The sequence below is a fragment of the Aquarana catesbeiana genome, linkage group LG01 (genome assembly GCF_042186555.1).
Source record: "Aquarana catesbeiana isolate 2022-GZ linkage group LG01, ASM4218655v1, whole genome shotgun sequence".
Taxonomy (NCBI): Eukaryota; Metazoa; Chordata; class Amphibia; order Anura; family Ranidae; genus Aquarana; species Aquarana catesbeiana.
In genome coordinates, this window is record NC_133324.1 from 286,771,347 (window position 1) to 286,792,172 (window position 20,826).

The 20,826-nt window shown below is 42.1% G+C and overlaps 1 protein-coding gene across 1 annotated transcript in view; it reads right to left on the minus strand.

Moving 5' to 3' along the window:
* UPB1 (beta-ureidopropionase 1) overlaps nucleotides 1-19,904 on the minus strand; it is a 42,536-nt gene extending 22,632 nt beyond the window's left edge. The window contains exons 1-4 of the mRNA XM_073629233.1: nucleotides 19,727-19,904; nucleotides 16,708-16,879; nucleotides 5,324-5,411; nucleotides 1,322-1,416 (exon numbers count right to left, since the gene is read on the minus strand). Of these exons, the coding sequence (XP_073485334.1) occupies nucleotides 1,322-1,416; nucleotides 5,324-5,411; nucleotides 16,708-16,879; nucleotides 19,727-19,827 (456 nt within the window). The 5' untranslated portion in view covers nucleotides 19,828-19,904. The remainder of the gene's footprint in view (nucleotides 1-1,321; nucleotides 1,417-5,323; nucleotides 5,412-16,707; nucleotides 16,880-19,726) is intronic.
* Between the last annotated feature and the right edge of the window lie 922 nt (nucleotides 19,905-20,826).

Below are 20,826 nucleotides of genomic sequence, written 5' to 3' on the forward strand. Positions count from 1 at the left end.
TTGGACATTCACAGAATATTTTGGTAAATGAACACATATGCTATATTTAATAATGAAGAACATCTTGCATATAAAAGTCTAGCTGTCAAGCTTTGGCTATGCTTCTTCTTTAATCCATTACAGAACATATTGAGAATTTTCCTCCAGCTTGCAGGAATGCGTGTGACGTTCTATTTGTATCAACATCCCATACATTACACTTTTTCATAGGCTACTGGAATCTTCTCACAATAAAAAAACCTTCAGCTGGCTATAGATGGAGCAATTTTCTTTCCTGCAACCACGGGTCAGTGTTGATGGGAATCCCCCCCCTCCCGCTGAGCCATTGTGTTCTAAGACAAGCTGGTTGTACCTAAGTTGATCAATCGATTACCTTGGGTACATTCAACCTGCCCATACATGGTTCGAATCTCGGCTGGTCCCTGCTGATCTGGCCAATTTAAACCGTCTATGGCTGGCTTTAGTTTATGTACCTTGGAGTTATAAGGCTACATGCCCACGGACATTTAAAAAAAAAAACCAAGCTGCAAAGCTAGTACCGACGCCAGGAAAAAAGCAGCATTAAAAACGCAATTTTTTTGCGTTTTGCATTGGCATCGATGCCTGTTTAGCCTCGCTAGCTTTCAGCCACGTTTCTCTGCCTCTACTCAAAATCAAGGGTTCCCTATGGAAGCCCATTGATTTGAATAGGAGTCACGCCAGAAGTCGGATCGAGATGATGCGACTTGTGTGCTGAGAATCTCTGCTATGGATCTTGGGGGGAACCTCACGCAAAATTTTGTTGGGGTTCCCCTTCAAGATTCTCAGCACACAAGTCGCACCACAAGTCGGATCATCTCGATCCGACTTCTGGTGTGACTTCTATTCAAATCAATGGGCTTCCATAGGGAACCATTGATTTTGAATAGAGGCAGAGAAACGCTGGACTGTGCATAACGCTGTGTATACAGCGTTAAGCCCCGTTAAATCGCGTTTAACACCCTTTACCGGTGTCTGGTGTTTTTACAGCTCTAGCGCTGGAGCCTCAGAACGCACTGGTCCTGTTTTTTTTTTTTTTTTTGGAGCTTAAAAACGCTTATGCCACTTACAGTTCAAAAATGCCATGGTGGGCATGAGGCCATAGTCTAACGTGGAGAGGCGTTTTGAAGCTGCATAAAAATGCTCAAAAAAGTCGCTATAAAAAACGTCCGTGGGCATGAGGCCTAAGTCTGATGTCAGCTTCGGCCTCATATGCTTATGAGTGACACCAAACAAATGTTCAGGCAGTCATTGAACAAACACCTCTAAAGGGTTTATCAGGGGTAATCTGCTCTATTGTTACCTCCTGGCAGAATTTGGTAGTTGCTCCATTCTCAGCCGATTCAGCAAACTCTGTCCATGGCAACCTCTCTCTGGTGCAGAAAGCAAATGGCATTGCTGTAAGAAAAAAAAAAAAAAAAAAAAGAAGACATACGCCTGGTTCAGGTAAGTAGGTAAGAAAGTAGGAATGAGGAATAAGGAATGCTACATTCAAAACGATGTATTAAAGTGTAATTAAATTAAATGCATAGCCCAAAACTTTTTTTTTTTTTTTTTAAGTTTTGGATGAAGCAGGGAGGCGTTAAAACCTCTGTCTGGTTTTTGTTAGTCTGTTTCTTTGCTGAGTATATTTGACCTCTGTTTTTCCTTGTAATCACTGGGACAGAAAATCCAAAACTTTACAGTTGTCACCAGAGTACAAGGTAAGGATAAATCTTCTATTGGGGACATCTTTCCAGTGACAACTAAGATTGTTCACACAGGCAGGCAGGGGAGCAGTAAAAGCAGGTGGTTTTAATGCCCACGAACCACTCACCTAGAAGTAGTGCAGAAGTTTAGAACTGTACACATGCCACATCTGTAATGCTTTGCTTCACAGCTGTAAAAACGAAACAGCATGACACATTTGGTGGGTGATACCGCCTCCAAACGCATGGGAATCGGCTGTACCTGCTACACCTTGAAAAGTATTTGGGGAACCTGCTTTGGGCCCCACAACAATGAATGAGCTGCCCCTTTTGCCCGTGTTAAAAAGGCGGCCCTGACACTGCTCCTACAGTGACCTGCATGAGTGAGCGTCGTTATTCTAGGACAGTGATGGTGAACCTTGGCACCCCAGATGTTTCGGAACTACATTTCCCATGATGCTCATGCACTCTGCAGTGTAGGTGAGCATAATGGGAAATGTAGTTCCAAAACCTCTGGGGTGCCAAGGTTTGCCATCACTGCTCTAGGAGCTGACGCTCCAAGGAAGGCAGATCAGCAGGTAAAAATGAACCCTTGTAACAGTTTTTGTTACAGCCCCTGACTACACAAAAGCAGAATCCTCTGCCTGTCCTTGAACCCGAGTTGTTTTCATAGCGCGGTCATCTTGTTACAGTATAACAGCATGTTACACATTTACTTCACTAACACTTGGCTACCTCTAACCTGGATAATTCAAATTCTCCTTTCAAGGGGTGGCTTTCCTATTGCCAGTAAGAGATAGAGAAGGAAATGCATGTGAAACGCACAGATAAAAACTTTGAGTCCAGTAACCTTGACCACAGCTTGCCTTTATGTACTCCTGTGCACGGGGGTCAAATACAGCTGTGCTAACATCATTAAATTGCTTAGAACTGATCTAAAATCAAATGCCAACATCTACAGTGACACTGAAATGCCTCTCAGATGTACAGCTCTCCGTAGCAGTTCATATTTTCATGTACAAATATGAAAATATGAATATAATTTACATGCACAGTAAACCAAATTATATAAAGAAGAAATAGATGCTAATCCTGGGTATCACCTATTTCTTTGTTCTTTATGTTGTAAATAGTGATTGGGTGCAGGGACCTGCCCCACTTTTTGGGAATGGGATTCCCTTATTTATAAAATTTGGCGGCTCTTGGTTCCCCAGATTTTATTAATATCTATATAACGTGCATAGCAATCCACTCAATTGTGTCCAAGTTGTAAATATGAATACTAATAATATGCTCTTGGATGATTCATTCTTTTAGGTGGCTCATGATAGGATGGCCCACCCCAGAGTAGTAGCCTGCAATATTCCTTCATTGCCAGACCATTTTAAGTTCTCAGGGCTGTGATGATGACTGACAATTTCTCGGACATGCAACACTGTACCCAAATGAATTTTTTAAAACAGAGCTTTTTTTTGGTGATATTTAATATTAACTGGAATTTTTTTTTTTTTACTATATAAAAAAGGAAAAAAAAAAACCCCTAGTTTTTCTTATAAACACATCAAATAATGATGACAAGACAGTACGAACACTGCCGAAATGACCCTTTTTTGGATAGTAGACACCCCAAGGTGATCTCAATTTTTGCCACAATTTTTTGGAAGTGAAGAAACATGCTGTTATTGCGGTGTTTAAAACATGGAACTTGGTAATGGTGAATTAGATACAGTGTATTGTTCAGGTACAGATCATATAGAGGGAAGAAGAGGTGAAGGGGTTAAGGTACAGGTAACACCACAATGGGAGGATGGAGCTGAAAGGGTTAATATACAGGTCACATAGAGCAGTGGTTCTCAACCTTGGACTTCAAGTACCCCCAACAGGCCCAAAACCTGAAAACATGGCCTGTTGGGGGTACTTGAGGACTGAAAGTGAGAACCACCGACATAGAGCGACCAGATGAAGTAGAGATGCACAGGAGAGGAGGGTAATGAAGGGGTAAACAAAAAAAAACACACACCTCACAATTCATTAAAACTCTTCCCCATGAATCTGATGATGTCTATGATCCCTTCATTGATAAATTCTCACTTCGTCCATTTCTAGAATAAGGGGAGGGTTCTTAAATGTAAACACCAAAGTGTTTACATCTGTGATGGCTGTATTTGGCCATTACAGCTATCCAGGGCCATTTTCCCCCCTCGGAAAATAGGTACAGGAACTCAATCATGCCCCCCCCCCCCCTTACACACACCCTCCAAACCGCATCAAATAGTGGGTGTGGTCAAACTTCACTAGCAGTGGGAGGGTCTTAACAGGGTCATTAAATACCAGGAGTGCAGAGATCAGGGAGGGGGTTACACAGACTGCAGAGTTCAGGGTATGCTATGTAAATAGTGCAAAGTTCAGGGGTGCGCTGCATACAGAGTGCAGAGTTTAGCGGTGAGCTATACACAGAGTGCAGAATTCGGCCTTCTTCCACAGCTGCTTACCTCTGCATCCCCCATCAACAGCTCACATTTACCCCTCTTCAGCTCTAACCTCTGTATGTCACTTGTAAGCATAGAAGCTGGACTTTTGTGTTTTCAAGTAATAGTGGTGAGCAGGGAGCAGAGGGCTTGAGCCAGAGGTGGTGGAACTGAGTTCCACCAAGTTCCAGCAGAAAAAAAAGCCCTGCAGCTATCACAAGGTACAAACCTGCTTGGATATCAGATCTGTACATTGTGTCTGTATTCCAATGAAGACTCTAAATCACAGCCATTCATGGATGCACTGGCTGCCTGTGTGTGTTTTCTAAAAGGCTTTTTATAACCGGCACTCAAGAAATACAGGTCAACCACTCCATCATTTTAAAACACATGGAGGTATTGAAGTGATTATTGTAAAAATAACTGGGTAGTTCAAAAATTATGAAAGTTATGAGAATCTACATAAGCTACATTAGGTTGCTTCCAGTTATAACTGTATGTTAGTAGAGCTAGCTATAAAAGGGAAGCTAAAATGATTTGCATATCTTGGCTCCTACCTAAAAGTCTAGCTTACCCCCCCTTCATGCTTCTTTATTGTGGGAGTGGGCTCAAAGTGCAAAAGGGAAACTTGGGAAGCTAAGGCAGCCCATTCAATAGTCATTTTATTTAATTCAACCAGCAGGTTGAAGGGAAAGAAAATGACCCGAATCTCCCATCCAAAACACTCAATGTGGATGGGGGAATTGCTTTGACTGTGCCATTTTAACTCACAGTGCAGAGATTTCTCTGTCATCAGAATACACTGACCAGTGCTGCCGGATATAGCCGGTGTCACTGATCCTTTAAGAAAAAACTGACAGGCTGGTTGTACAGAAGTGGATTGGTAGCTGTACAGCCAGCCAGCCTGCCCATACATGGAGCAAAAATCGGCCAGTCCTAGCTGAACCAGATGAATTCCAATCCATGTATGGCCAGCTTAATAGTGGAAGCAAAATTGGCTAATTCAAGAAATCTGGTAATTTGCATACCACTTCAAGCAGCCTGTGCTTCCGATTCTATGGATTCTTCATTATATACATATTATAAATTGCATACGTTTGTGACAGGTATACTTTAGCTGCTGGTTCTGTACATTATGGGTAGACTCACTCCATGCTTCCTGGAAACAGATAATGTTCACATCACACATAGCCGCTACATCCACAATCTCTGCGATACGTCTGTGAAGGGCATTAACCTGTTAGAACAAATAGAACAGAAGTGAGGTAGATGGCTTCCACCCAATGTCTCTTTGGCAGCATTGCCATGCCTGGAATTCAGTCATGTATCCAACCTCGGCAATGCATTCCCAGCTTTGTATTCCCCACAAAATGTTTTAAGCTGTAAAATTTCAGATCACTTTGCGTATTACAAATGTATAGTTAGCAGGTATGGCATATTCACACATCTAGGCCTGTGTACAGGCTATGACACGCATCACCAATATTGCCTACAGCACGGAAAGGCATCAGTGATTTAGGAGGAAGGTTAGTGCTTTCTCTTTCTAAATATATCTTCTGTGACACTGACATACAGTAACAGAATTCTGCTCTCTCAATCAGGGTATAGGTGCTAAAGCATTGCATAAAACAACCTACATCATCTTAAGGCCCACCAGCCTAATTCTCCCCCCGAAAAAATAAAAAATAAATAAAAAAAACACAACTTTACATACACATATGTATTAGATAGATAGATATTGTTGCAATAAAAAGTAAGTGAACCCGCTTGGAATGATATGGATTTCTGCACAAACTGGTCATAAAATGTGATCTGATCATCTAAGTCACAACAATGGACAATCACAGTCTGCTTAAACTAATAACACACAAAGAATTAAATGTTACCATATTTTTATTGAGCACACCATGTAAACATTCACAGTGCAGGTGGAAAAAGTATGTGAACCCTTGGATTTAATAACTGGTTGAACCTCCTTTGGCAGCAATAACTTCAACCAAATGTTTCCTGTAGTTGCCGATCAGACGTGCACAACGGTCAGGAGTAATTCTTGACCATTCCCCTTTACAGAACGGTTTCAGTTCAGCAATATTCTTGGGATGTCTGGTGTGAATCGCTTTCTAGAGGTCATGCCACAGCATCTCAATCGAGTTGAGGTCAGGACTCTGACTGGGCCACTCCAGAAGGCGTATTTTCTTCAGTTTAAGCAATTCTGTTGTTGATTTACTTCTATGCTTTGGGTCGTTGTCCTGTTACAACACCCATCTTCTGTTGAGCTTCAGCTAGTGGACAGATAGCCTTAAGTTCTCCTGCAAAATGTCTTGATAAACTTGGGAATTCATTTTTCTTTCAGGTCCAGGCCCTGACGCAGCAAAGCAGCCCCAAACCATGATGCCCCCACCACCATACTTCACAGCTGGGATGAGGTTTTGATGTTGGTGTGCTGTGCCTCTTTTTCTCCACACATAGTGTTGTGTGTTTCTTCCAAACAACTCAAGTTTGGTTTCATCTGTCCACAGAATATTTTGCCAGTACCGCTGTGGTCCAGGTGCTCTTGTGCAATCTGTAAACGTGCAGCAATGTTTTTTTTGGACAGCAGTGGCTTCCTCTGTGGTATCCTCCCATGAAATCCATTCTTGTTTAGTGTTTTACGTATCGTAGATTCGCTACCAGGGATGTTAGCATATGCCAGAGACTTTTGTAAGTCTTTAGCTGACACTCTAGGATTCTTCTTCACCTCACTGAGCAGTCTGCGCTGTACTCTTGCAGTCATCTTTACAGGAGGCCCACTCCTAGGGTGAGTAGCAGCAGTGCTGAACTTTCTCCATTCATAGACAATTTGTCTTACCGTGGACTGATGAACAGCAAGGCTTTTGGAGATACTTTTATAACTCTTTCCAACTTTATGCAAGTCAACAATTCCTAATCGTGGGTCTTCTGAGAGCTCTTTTGTGCGAGGCATCATTCACATCAGGCAATGCTTCTTGTGAAAAGCAAACCCAGAATTGGTGTGTGTTTTTTTATAGGGCAGGGCAGCTGTAACCAACACCTCCAATCTCATCTAATTGATTGGACTCCAGTTGGCCGACACCTCACTCCAATTAGCTCTTGGAGATCTCATTAGTCTATGGGGTTCACATACTTTTTCCATCTGCACTGTGAATGTTTTCATGGCGTGTTCAATAAAAACATGGTAACATTTAATTATTCGTGTGTTATTAGTTTAAGCAGACTGTGATTGTCTATTGTGACTTAGATGAAGATCAGATCACATTTTATGACCAATTTGTGCAGAAATCCATATCATTCCAAAAGGGTTCACATACTTTTTATCGCAACTGTAGATAGATAAATAAATATATATACACAGTCCACACACTCACAAAAGTGAGTACACCCCATTTTTGTAAATATTAAATTATATCTTTTCATGTGACAACACTGAAGAAATGACACTTTGCTACAATGTAAAGTAGTGTGTGTACAGCTTGTATAACAGTATGAATTTGCTGTCCCCGCAAAATAACTCAACAGACAGCCATTAATGACTAAACCGCTGGCAACAAAAAGTGAGTACACCCCTAAGTGAAAATATCCAAATTAGGTCCAATTAGCCATTTTCCCTCCCCAGTGTCATGTGACTCGTTAGTGTTACAAGGTCTCAGATGTGAATTGTGAAGGTGTGTTAAATTTGGTGTTATCGCTCTCACTCTCTCATACTGGTCACTGGAAGTTCAACATGGCACCTCATGGCAAAAAACTCTAAGGATTTGAAAAAAAGAATTGGTGCTCTTCATAAAGATGGCCTAGGCTACAAGAAGATTGACAAGACCCTGAAATTGAGTTGCAGCATGGTGGCCAAGACCATACAGCGGTTTAACAGGACAGGTTTCACTCAGAACAGGCCTCGCCATGATCGACCAAAGAAGTTGATCGCACATGCTCAGCGTCATATCCAGAGGTTGTCTATGGGAAATAGACGTATGAGTGCTGCCAGCATTGCTGCAGAGGTTGAAGGGGGGGGGGGGGTCAGCCTGTCAGTGCTCAGACCATACGCCGCACACTGCATCAAATTGGTCTGCATGGCTATCGTCCCAGAAGGAAGCTCTCTTCTAAAGATGATGCACAAGAAAGCCCACAAACAGTTTGCTGAAGACAAGCAGACCAAGGACATGGATTACTGGAACCATGTCCTGTGGTCTGATGAGATCAAGATAAACTTGTTTGGTTCAGATAGTGTCAAGCGTGTGTGGCGGCAACCAGGTGAGAAGTACAAAGACAAGTGTGTCTAACCTACAATCAAGCATGGTGGTAGATGTGTCATGGTCTGGGCTGCATGAGTCCTGCCGGCACTGGGGAGCTACAGTTCATTGAGGGAACCATGATAGCCAACATGTACAGTGGCATACTGAAGCAGAGCATGATCCCCTCCCTTCGGAGACTGGGCTGCAGGGCAGTATTCCAACATTATAACGACCCCAAACATACCTCCAAGACGACCACTGCCTTGCTAAAGAAGCTGAGGGTAAAGGTAATGGACTGGTCATGCATGTCTCCAGACCTAAACCCTATTGAGCATCGGTGGGGCAGCCTCAAACGGAAGGTGGAGGAGCGCAAGGTCTCCAACATCCACCAGATCTGTGATGTCATCATGGAGTAGTGGAAGAGGACTCCAGTGGCAGCCTGTGAATCTCTGCTGAACTCCATGCCCAAGAGGGCCACACAAAATATTGACACCTTGGGCCCAATTTGGACATTTTCACTTAGGGGTGTACTCACTTTTGTTGCCAGCGGTTTAGACATTAATGGCGTGGTGTGTTGAGTTATTTTGAGGGGACAGCAAATTTACACTGTCATACAAGCTGTACACTCACTACTTTACATTGTAGTAAAGTGTCATTTCTTCAGTGATGTCACATGAAAAGAAAGAATAAAAATATTTACAAAAATGTGAGGGGGTGTACTCACTTTTGTGAGATACTGTATAACTAATTATATATATATATCATCCAGAAAGTATTCACAGCACTTCACTTTTTCCACATTTTTTTATGTTATAGCCTCATTCCAAAATGGATTAAATTAATTATTTTCCTCAAAATTCTACAAACAATACCCCTTAATGACAACATGAAAGAAGTTTGTTTGAAATCTTTGCAAATTTATTAACAATAAAAAAAAAAAGAAAAAAAAAAAACACAAAAAAAAAAATTACATGTATTCACAGCCTTTGCCATGACACTCAAAATTGAGCTCAGGTGCATCCTGTTTCTATTGATCATCCTTGAGATGTTTCTACAACTTGATTGGAGTCCACCTGTGGTAAATTCAGTCGATTGGACATGATTTGGAAAGGCACATACCTGTCTATATAAGTTCCCACAGTGCATGTCAGAGCACAAACCAAGCCATGAAGTCCAAGGAATTGCCTGTAGACCTCAGAGACAGGATTGTGTCAAGGCAGAGAAAACTTTTTGCAGCATTGAAGGTCCCAATGAGCACAGTGGCCTCCATCATCTGTAAATGGAAGAAGTTTTGAACCATCAGGACTCTTCCTAGAGTGGGCCATACTGAGCGATCAGGAGAGAAGGGCCTTAGTCAGGGAGGTGACCAAGAACACAATGGTCACAGCATCTCTGCAGCACTCCACCAATCAGGCCTGTATGGTAGAGTGGCCAGACTAAAGCCACTCAATGGCGCGCCTGGAGTTTGCCAAAAGGCACCTGAAGGACTCTCAGACCATGAGAAACAAAATTCTCTGGTCTGATGAAACAAAGTTTGAACTCTTTGGCCTGAATGGCAAGCTTCATCTCTGGAGGAAACCAGACACCGCTCATCGCCTGGCCAATATCATCCCTACAGTGAAGCATGGTGGTGGCAGCATTATGCTGTGGGGATGTTTTTGAGGGGCAGGAACTGGGAGACTAGTCAGGATCGAGGGAAAGATGAATGCAGCAATGTACAGAGGCATACTTGATGAAAACCAGCTGCAGAGTGCTCTGGACCTCAGACTGGGGCCTCACAATGCGCTTCTGGAAGAATGGTCAATCATTCCCATAGACACACTCCTAAACCTTGTGGACAGCCTTCCCAGAAGAGATGAAGCTGTTATAGCTGCAAAGGGTGGGCCAACTCAATTTTGAACCCTACTGACTAAGACTGGGATTTCTAAACATCTGATCTCCAGCCCGTCTTTGTATGTGACTGGATTAACCCTATTCTCCACCCTGCCACTGTAGGTGACCTATACCCCTTCACCTCCTTCTCCCTCTGTGTATGATCTATGCAATAATGTATCCAGTCCACCATTACCAAGTGACATCTTATAATCAAACACCAGCAAATGTCTTCATGTCCAAAAAATTTGATTTGATTTAGGAAAAAAAAAAAAAGGGTTATTTTGGGTGGTATATACTGTGCTCTATTTGATATGTTTATTAACAGAAAGCAAAGGAAAAGGTTTTATTTCCATATTTTAGTGAGTGAGTATTAAAGCTCAAGTTTACCTACTAAATAAAATTAAAAATTAAAAAAAAAAAAAAAAAAAAAATCAGCATAAAGCACATTACTTACTTTCAGAGAGATGTGTCCTTTGCACTTCCATCTTCTAGTTCAATAGTAATCTTCCTCCTCCAATCCACAGTCAAACACCCCGCAGATGCAGTAGGGTTAATAGACCTGAGGAGCTGTCAAGGGCTCCCATCAAGAGTGCTCGACTATGGTCATCCTTTCCGCCAAGCTGCTCCATTCAAAGAAGCTGTACTACAGCTTTTATGTATAAAAAACGTGATCTATGAATGGAGGGGGTGGACCTTTCAATCACCCCCCCCATTCACAGATTGCGTTTTATTAAAAAAAAAAATCTGTAGTAAACAGCACCTATGAATAGAGGAGCTGGATGGAAAAGGAAGTCATAGAGAGCCTGCGACAGCACCTCAATTCGAGTAACCTTGGATGAACCGGAAGAAGGAGAAGCACATCACACAGAAGGCAAGTAATGTCCCTTGTGCTGAATTTGTATTTACTTTGAAGGTAAACTTAGGCTTTAAAGTGGTTGTAAACCCGCAGGGCATCTAATATAAAAAGGCACCATAGTAATGTACTCACATCTCCAATGTTTCTTTTACCTTACAGTTCTTGTTCCCCGCACCTGTATGAGCCCTGTAAACATTGGATGTGGGTGGGCGTGTCTTAATGCCGAAGCTTGGGAAGCAGAGGTGTGACATCACAGGACTCCCCTCCTATCTCTACACTCCTCCCGGCAAGCAGAGGTGCGAGGCTGAGCCTCATGCACGGACATAGGAAGATGCGTGCACGGCAGTCATCGCCCAGTCACAGCCCCGTCAATGTGTTTGTGTCAAAGCTAACCCGCACCTGTGTGTAGGAGGTGATCTGCTGCTGGAATCCTGGACACACTCCCTCTGCTCTCATGCATGAGAGAAATACATCAGATATTAGTCGCAGCAGCGAGAGTGTGGCGACACAAATTTTTCTCATGTGTCGGCTTTTAACTCTGCAAGAAAGCGGAGAGAATTTCTCAGTGATGGGTTAACTGTTTGTGGCAAGACTGGGCACAGATGACTTGACATCCTTTACTGAACCAGGTGGAAGCCTTTACTATTTTTTTTTTTTAAGGTTTACAACCACGTTAGGGCCTCCTGCACACTGCAGTTTGAAAATGCTCAGTACAGCTTTTTTTTTTTACTGAGCTAAAATACAGGCCATTAATTGTAATGTACCTATGCACACAGACATGTAAACAAGCACCGTGTATTCTTCAGTAAAAAAAGAAAATCAGCATTTTTTGTGTGCATTCGCGTGTACATTTGCGCTCAAATCCATGCAGATTTGTCCATTGACATTGTAAATGCGAGAACACACTTCTGCACATGCGTGAAAATTGCACGAACGCATATGCACGAAAATAAATAAAAAAAAAAAACATCTGAAAAAATAAATGCTCAAACAGGAGTATTGTGTGCAAGAGGCCTAAATACTGACAAAAGAAAGCTCTGTCTCAGAAAAGGATATAAAATTCATTGGCTTACGGTGTTGCATGAGCGAATAACCGTCAAACTATGACAGCACTTGCAATTTGTTTATTGGCCAGGTGGATGCTTTAGCCCCTAAGAAAGTGATACATACCTTACTTACCTTGCTATTGTATTATGCCAGGAAAATCATTAGTTTATCACTGAAGCACCCTATGGCTCTGTTAAGCCCTACCTTACAGAAGAAGGTTACTTATGCCAGTAGAGGTATGTCAGACAAGTTTGATAAGGTTTGGGGAAGTTGAGTGAATGATATGTCCACTGTGTCCGATTGTGGATATTGTACATTTTATGTACCTTAGTACTCTCTGGCGGGTGCCTTTAGAGATGGAGAACCATACTCTTAAAATGATGCCGGTCATAAACCTATTGTAACTTCAGGGGACTGGTTATTGTTATCAAAAATACTTAGTTGCATATTCCATACTGATGTGATTTTTTTGGAGGTCTATAACATAATTTTTGGTATTGTACTAGTAGTTCTGATCTACCGTTTTGTGTGTTGTACTTGTGGTTACAGTTATAACTGTTGTGTATACTATTGTATGCTATATACCTTGTTTAAAACAAAAAAAAGAATTTAAGAAAAAATAAATGTAAAAATAAATAAAAATATGGACAGCACTGAAAACTGAAAAATGGTCTGGCATTGAAGGATTGTAAAAAGGCTGGTTCAAAAATGCCATGAGCTATAACAGTATATAACCCTAGTGTATAGAACTCCAGGGATGGGTCCTGAACGAAAGGCGTGTCTCCCCTTGGTAGCAACTTTGGGCTCTTTTGATCCACATATGGGGATCTATGCCTGATCGGTTTCTGCATACCTTTAAACTAAATGGTTTGCCACTGCAACAGTTTTTTGGTATCATGCACTTTAAAGATTGGTGTACAGATAAATGCAGTGGTGACTGCCATATATATGGACATGATCACTTGATCTTGGATAGACTCCACTGGTCAACAGTGGAAGTAATGCATTCATTGGACACATTCTATCATTACTGATTTCCTTATTGCAGGTAGATGGATTGCTACACTTTGCTTATCATATGGCTTGCACAAAATAACTACTTATATACATTTTATCTTTTACATTGGTCTCATAGGATGGTTCATGATGTTAAATTATATGTGAACCCTTACCTGTTAAAACAACCAATTCAATTTAAAAGCAGGAGGCAGAAAAACAGCAGGACACTGATCTTCCCAGTGAATAGCTGTGCAGGGGGATGTGTCAGCACAAGTCTTTACCATTGGAAGACAAGCAGGCTGTGCTCTCAGCACAACTAGAAAACTGACCACCCTGGGATAGATGAGCTTCTATGCCTAGAGTGGTCAGTTTGAAATAGGAAAGTAGGGGGACTGGCAGGCTCACCAGGTATTTCACACAAGGGAAGCAATACAAAGAACAGGATACTTTTTAACACAAGTTCATGGTACAATAAAAGCTGGGATATGTAACTTTATTATAAGATAACATTATCTATTTTTCGTTTTCAATCTTTTTTTATTAATATGTTTGAGGAAAACATATGGCTTGTTATTATACAAAGTGGGACTTGCTTACTATATTTACTTTCTCATTTGTGCTCAACTTGAACTAAAATATTCTTGTGTTTACTGATCTCCCCTTATTTAGGGTTACCATGGGGTTTGGGGTTTTATTAATCTACTTTATTTTATGCTACCAAGAAGTCCTACAGTTGTATTACTCTCCTTTATGTGGTGTTACCATTAGGTTGTGAAATGTTACAAGGAAAAAAAAAAAAAAAGTTGGGGGGGGGGGGGGTGTTAAAAAATAAACTCCATGTTCCAGTGAGCTGTTCTTCTACCTCTTCCTGTTTTTTGTAATCTTGGCAGTTTTGTGAACATTGGACTTTCCTCAGGCACCAACTCCCCTCCCTGCTAAGGGCCAACACATAACTAGAGCACATCACTGTGACACATATACAGACATACTGTATATATACTGCTATGTTGGTTTTCAGTATGGACTTTCCACACCAGAAATAGAAATGTATATCAAGTCAGATACTAATGTCCCAGGCCTTAAACCTATCACTAATTGTTAATTTTAACCTAAGACTTCACTTTGCCCTTACCAAAACCCCAAGGGTCCTTCCACACAGGCCGTCGACTCCATTCATCAGGGGATTGGTAAGCAGATCTCCTGCAGAATCAGAGGTGACCAGAACAGATATCAGTTTTGTGACATCCGCACCTGACTAGTTGGTGTCTGACCAGCGGACTCTCATGGATCTATGTTGGCTCTCTGGGCAGCCAGATGAAAATTGGCTTGTGTCAGGCTACCTCAGATCCATCAAGTTTAGGTCAGCAAGAACAGAAAAGGATGTAGGCCTTTTCTAGGCCTGGGTCGACTTGGAGGTAGGAGGATTTAAACAGATACAGTGGGGAAAATAATGATATGATCCACTGCAGATTTTGTAAGTTTGCTCACTTACAAAGAAATGAAGGGTCTATAATTTTACAATTAATAGGTGTATTTAAAAGGATAGAGACAGAATATAATCCAGAAAAAAAAAAAAAAAAAACACACCACACAATACAAATGTTATAAATTGAGTTGCAGTTCAGTGAGTAAAATAAGTATTTGATCCCCTACCAAACAAAAATTCTGGCTCCCACAGACTGGCTATAGTATGTGCTCATGTTGTGCACAGATTAGGCCTGTCAATTTAAGGTGCTCCTAATGATAGCCTGTTATGTGTATAAAAGACACCTGTCCACAGAATCTCTTTCTTCCATTCAAACCTCACCATCATGGGCAAGACCATAGAGCTGTCAAAGGACGTCAGGAACAAGATCGTAGATCTGCAAAAGGCTGCAATTGGCTACAAGACCATTAGCAAGAAGCTTGGTGAGAAGGAGACAACTGTTGGAGCGATTATTCGCAAATGGAAGAAATACAAAATAACCATCAATCGCCCTCGGTCTTGAGTTCCATGCAATACTTTGCCTCATGGGGTAAGGATGATCATGAGAAAAGTGAGGGATCAGCCCAGAATTACACGGGAGGAGCTTGTGAATGATCTCAAGGCAGTTGGGACCAGTGTCACCAAACAAACCATTGGTAACACCATATGCCACTAAGGATTGAAATCCTGCAGCTCCTGCAAGGTCCCCTTCCTCAAGAAGGCACATGCACAGGCCGCCGAAAGTTTGCCAATGAACATCTAAATGATTCAAAGAAGGATTGGGAGAAAGTGCTGTGGTCAGATGAGACGAAAATTGAGCTCTTTGGTATTACCTCGACTCACCTATGACCTTAAGAACACCATCCCTACAGTCAAGCACAGGAGGTGGAAACATTATGCTTTGGGGCCGTTTCTCTGCTAAGGTACAGACAGACTTTGACGCATTGAGGGGCCAATGGACGGGGCCATATATTGTAAAATCTTGGAGGAGAACCTTCTTCCCTTAGCCAGAACACTGAAGATGGGTCGTGGATGGGTCTTCCAGCATGACTCAAAAAAGTAATATCTTGCTTGGGGAACAAATACTTATTTTTGGTTGATATTCTGTTGATCATTTACAATACACATGATAAAAATTATAGACCCTCAATTTCTTTGTAAGTGGGCAAACTTAAAAAAATCTGCAGGGGATCAAATAATTATTTTCCCCACTGTACACGTCCATTTACATCCACCTGCCCATAGAGCTGCATGGAGCTTCCAATCAGGTCCATCTGCAAAAAATTATAGGCAGATCTGATCGGAAAGCCTGCATGAAAGAGGCCTAACATTTCACCCAACACCTGAAATTAGCGCACTTTTCAGCTGACTGACTTAAACATAGGACCCCAGAGCTGCAAGTCAGAAGGGAGAAATAGGAGGGGGTTCCTGAAGGACACATGCAAAGAGAGAGGGGTCCTGAAAGATAAATGCGAAGGGAAGAGGAGTCCTAAAGGACACATGCAAAGAGGAGAATCCTGAAGGACACATTCAAAGCAAAGGGGGCTCCTGAAGGACACATGCAAAAGGGAAGGGAGTTCCTGAAAATACAAGCAAAGGAAGGGGACCATGGAGGACACATGCAAAGGGAAGGGAGCCCTGAAGGTCACATGCAAGTGGAGAGGGGTCCTGATGGATACATGCAAAGAGAAGGATAAAAGCAAATGGAGGAGGGTCTGCAGAATACACGCATTTAAAGTGCACATGTCCTTTGACCCATTAACATGCAAGCTACCAGTGAATGCAAACCTGTGCCCAGGCAATAGTTTTCTGCATGATAGTGTAGGCACCTACTGCTGGTGATAGGCATCCTATCTGTTCCAGGGGAGGTGAAAAGAGAAAAAAGTGAACTTCCCCAGATTTCCTGTAATGGCACAATGTTGTCTTTGGGACAGGAAGAGAGGGAAAACCTCTTAGAGCACAGAAGGCATCAGCACCAATCCCTAACAGTTCCATGTCAAGATTTTGGTACTGGAAGCTACTGATCTGATATATTTGATTAACGTACCTGTTCTGCCACTGGACTAGTAGTTGGCAACTGGATTTTATTCTGGATCAGTCCCACGCGAACAGTTCGAGGCCTTCGTAGTTGTTCTAAAGCAGCTTCAAAGACATAGCCTTTGATTTCAAAATTTTCTTGTGATGCAGCATTGACAGCAGAGCTTGGAAGATCTAATTTCCTAGGAGAGATCAATGGGACTGTCACTGCTTTTCAGTATTAAATCAAGCCCACAAATATGGTATAGATTTGCGACCTGCACATTATGATATGCTCCCTAATAAAATCACTTAGCAGAAGGTCTGCATTAACCACATTGGTGTAACAATAGTCATAGCAATTCGTGCAGCTGCTGTGGGGCCTGGCAGTAGAAGAGGGTCCCAAAAGGAAGGATCTTAGTCTCCGTTCACATCTATGTGGCTACGCTTGATGCATTTTTCAGGCACATTTCAGTGCATTTAGCGTTTTTAAACCAGAGATTTTTATCCGTTTTTGCATGTAGTTTTCATGCATTTTACTCTTTTTTCTTTAAAAAACACACTGTAAAATACACTGTATATAGCTGGTTGCTAAGGAGGGGGCCTGGAACAAGTCCTCCGCTGCCAGCGGATGACTTCTCTTCGTCTATTTAAACATAGAAAATCTGAATGTATGTGAAGATAACACAAATTGTTCACTGTATCATGAAGGATGCAGAGGCTGCTGTAGACACTGTTTTGGTACCCCTGTGACAGTTCCAATCAAGAAGAGCTGATGTCAGATACATAGGAGGTGAAATGTTGCACTAGTCATAAATACCTCTTTGCAGGCTGTGCATTGAGAACAATTTTCTTAGCCGTCTGACGCTTGTAAATACACTGATCGAAATTCATCTGGTTCAGCAGGGACTAGTGAAATGTCGATCAGTGTGTCGCTACCCTGCTCGGCAGAAGTTGATTAACTGAAGGCAGAAAAGGTGGGGGTTTCATGAAGGACACATGTAAAGACAGAGGGGTCCTGAAAGATACATGCAAAGAGAGGGGGGTCCTGAAGGACACATGCAATGCACAGATAGTATGGCTGAATTCGCATCGCATTCAGACCAAACTCACACAGGACCCTTTTTTGGTCCGCACTAGAATCAGATCGCATGGGTGTTCATACCCATGCGATTCGATTCCTGTCCGAACTGTCAGTTCACATTGCTTTATGCGAACTGAAATGGGGGAGTCATTAACATTGTATTGACACTCCCAGCAGTTCGCATATGGCAGTGTGAACTGCCTTGTGAGTCAGATGCAATGCGGGAACCCGCACTGGATTCGCAGTGTTCCCGCATCGCACCTATGTGAACCGGGACTAAAGGCAAAACTTTTTTTTTTTTTTTTTTAATTTGGATATTGGTAAATTGATTAGATTTGGATAGAGTGGAGAGGGATTAGAACACCTGTCAGCTTTTATTGCTGTCTGTGCCCCTGTTGGGCGATTCCCCCCTCTTGATTTATCCTGTTTACCATTATCAATAAAAGTGAAAGTAAAAAAGAATCCCAAATTTTGGACTGTCCCCAGAAAAGTAATAAGAGGGGAAATCTTCCAATGGGGACAATAGTTCTGGTGACCTGGGGGGTCCTCAAGGAATTCCCTTAATTTGCAGGGGATACCCTCACTCCCTGTTTGGCTATGGGACAGGAAGTGAAGAGAAATCTCTGCAATGGCACACAGATGGCAAAAGAAAATCTGACAGGGTGTTATAACCCTCCCTTACTCTATCCAAAATGAAAAAAGTTTTGCCTATAGTTCTATTTTAGGATAAAAAAAAAAAAAAAAAACACGTCTCAGTAAGTGCATCATCCCCTCACCTTGCTATATACTTACCTGAGTCCTATATCGACCCAACAGTGTGTCCATCTGCAGCCAGCGCTGCTCTCGGGGGACCCCAGAAAAAAGGATCCGCCTCTCTATGCAATGCCATTGCACAGAGCAAGTAAGTATGACATGTTTGTTATTTTATTAAAAAAAAAAAAAAAAAAAAATGTAAGCCTTTACAATCACTTTAGAACAGACGATCTGGAGGCAATATATTGCCTCCCAGCCGTCTGTCAACTGCTCACTTTTGAGAGGGACTTCAAGGGCTTCAGTAGGGTTTCAGGGCCCCATGGTTACCTGAGGTACATCTGTGCATTCATAAAGACACCACAGGCATGGAGGTCCCAGGTTTTCTGTGCATGCGCAGAGTGCGTAGATGTGCCGCAGGTCCCTGCCTGGTCCTGAAGGCTGCGCATGTGCTGCATTTTACAGGATGGCAGCACTGGAGTTGGGGGGTGGGCCAGTATTACTGGAAACTTGGGTTCATCTCTGATTCCTACTGTATTGTATTTGTACTGTCTACCCTCAAGTTGTAAAGCGCTGCGTAAACTGTTGGTGCTATATAAATACCTGTATAATAATAATAATTTACAAAGTAGTGCATGCCGTACGTAAATTAAAAAAAAAAAAAAAAAAGTACGGCATGCACTACTTTTTTCAGCACAAATGCAACATGTTCAAATGTACACAAACGCCCATAAGTGCATCACACTGCAAAGAAAATTAAGGCGAAAAAAAAAATGTATTTAAAATGCATGCCCGTGCATTACAAAAAGCAAAATTCAATGCAGCGCACATGTGTTGTGGTGTGAATGAGCCAAGCCCTTTAACAGTAATAAGGAAAGAGAGGTCACCGATTTGGGGCCATCAGTATTTTCCTATGGGGTCAGATGATCTGCGAATGTTTTGTACTGATAAGTTCTGCAGTAATAACTAAACTCCATTTGCCTACAATGTATAAATGTATAGAATCCGATTACCTGTTAAGTATCCTGGGCAAATATCTCCCATATTCCCAAGCCATACTGATGATACAGAAGGTGTTTTTATTCATAGAACACACACTATATTAGTGCTGATGACCTTAGAAATCAGTGTGATGTCAGCTGTCACTAGGAGATGACACCAGGCTGATCCCTAGGATTTCTATAGAGAGTCCTGTATGGGGATCATATGATCTCACCTGAGCTCCTTCCCGTACAGGATCCTCCACACCTCGCTCAGATCCTCAGCCGGGACATGTTTCCCCAGGAGCCCCTCCACACACACCAACTGGCCGGACATTGTGATAATGACAGCCAGAGCCCAGAGCTCAGGACATGTAGAGGAGGGGGCGGGTCTCCTACTGCCCAATCCCGGCACTGGATTGGTCTGTGCCCGGCCGGGGGCTGGCCGCTGTGGTCACACGGAAAGAGATCAGAGCTGATAATAATAAACTTCTCTGCTGTAATAGAGCTGAAATCAGGGGGCGGAGAATGCAGCGGCTGCAAACTAAGAAGTCATTACGTCTCCCCAGTCCAGGATGGCCATTTACTATAAATCAGGTTTATGGTGGCCATACACGTTTCGATAAATGATCCATTTCGTTGGCTGATTGATCTCTTCAGATAGGGATAACTGACCTGTAACTGACAACCCATTTGACTGATATGTCACACAAGCAAGAGAAGTATCGATCGCATCTCTGTTTCTCTAATCTCATATCCTGACTGATCGAAATATGATCGTGTTCAAAAACAAAGTATCGCAGTGCTGCCGATTGTTGAAAAGCGATCAATAATTTTCCACCCTAGCCAATCGACTTGGCTTGATCGAATCCAATCTATGTATTGTAGAGTATGAATCAATTGGAAAGGAAGTTATGGCTATTTAGTTGTTTGTGTATTTAGTCGTTTTCAGAAGATTGCACATGGATCACATAATAAAACGGAAGTGCGTGCGGCCGCCATAAAGTAAATTGTACAATCAGTTTTGCATAGCTCCCAACTGTCCCTGATTTCGAGGGACTGTCCCTGATTTGGAACAATGTCCCTCTGTCGCTCTTTCCCCCTCATTGTCCCTCATTTTGGTCTGATCTTTATAGTTGTATATAAAATGCACTTTTTATCTTTCAAAAAGTGTTTCCCAGTGCTAAACCTTTCATCCAATTTCTAAATTGTTGCATTTGTAAATTTTAAAAGCCAATATAAATTAATAGTAGTGGTAAAAAAAAGCCTTTGTGGATTTAATTGACCTTTTTTTTGGTTAATTCTCCTTTAAGTGGGTGTGGCAGGAGGTGTGTCC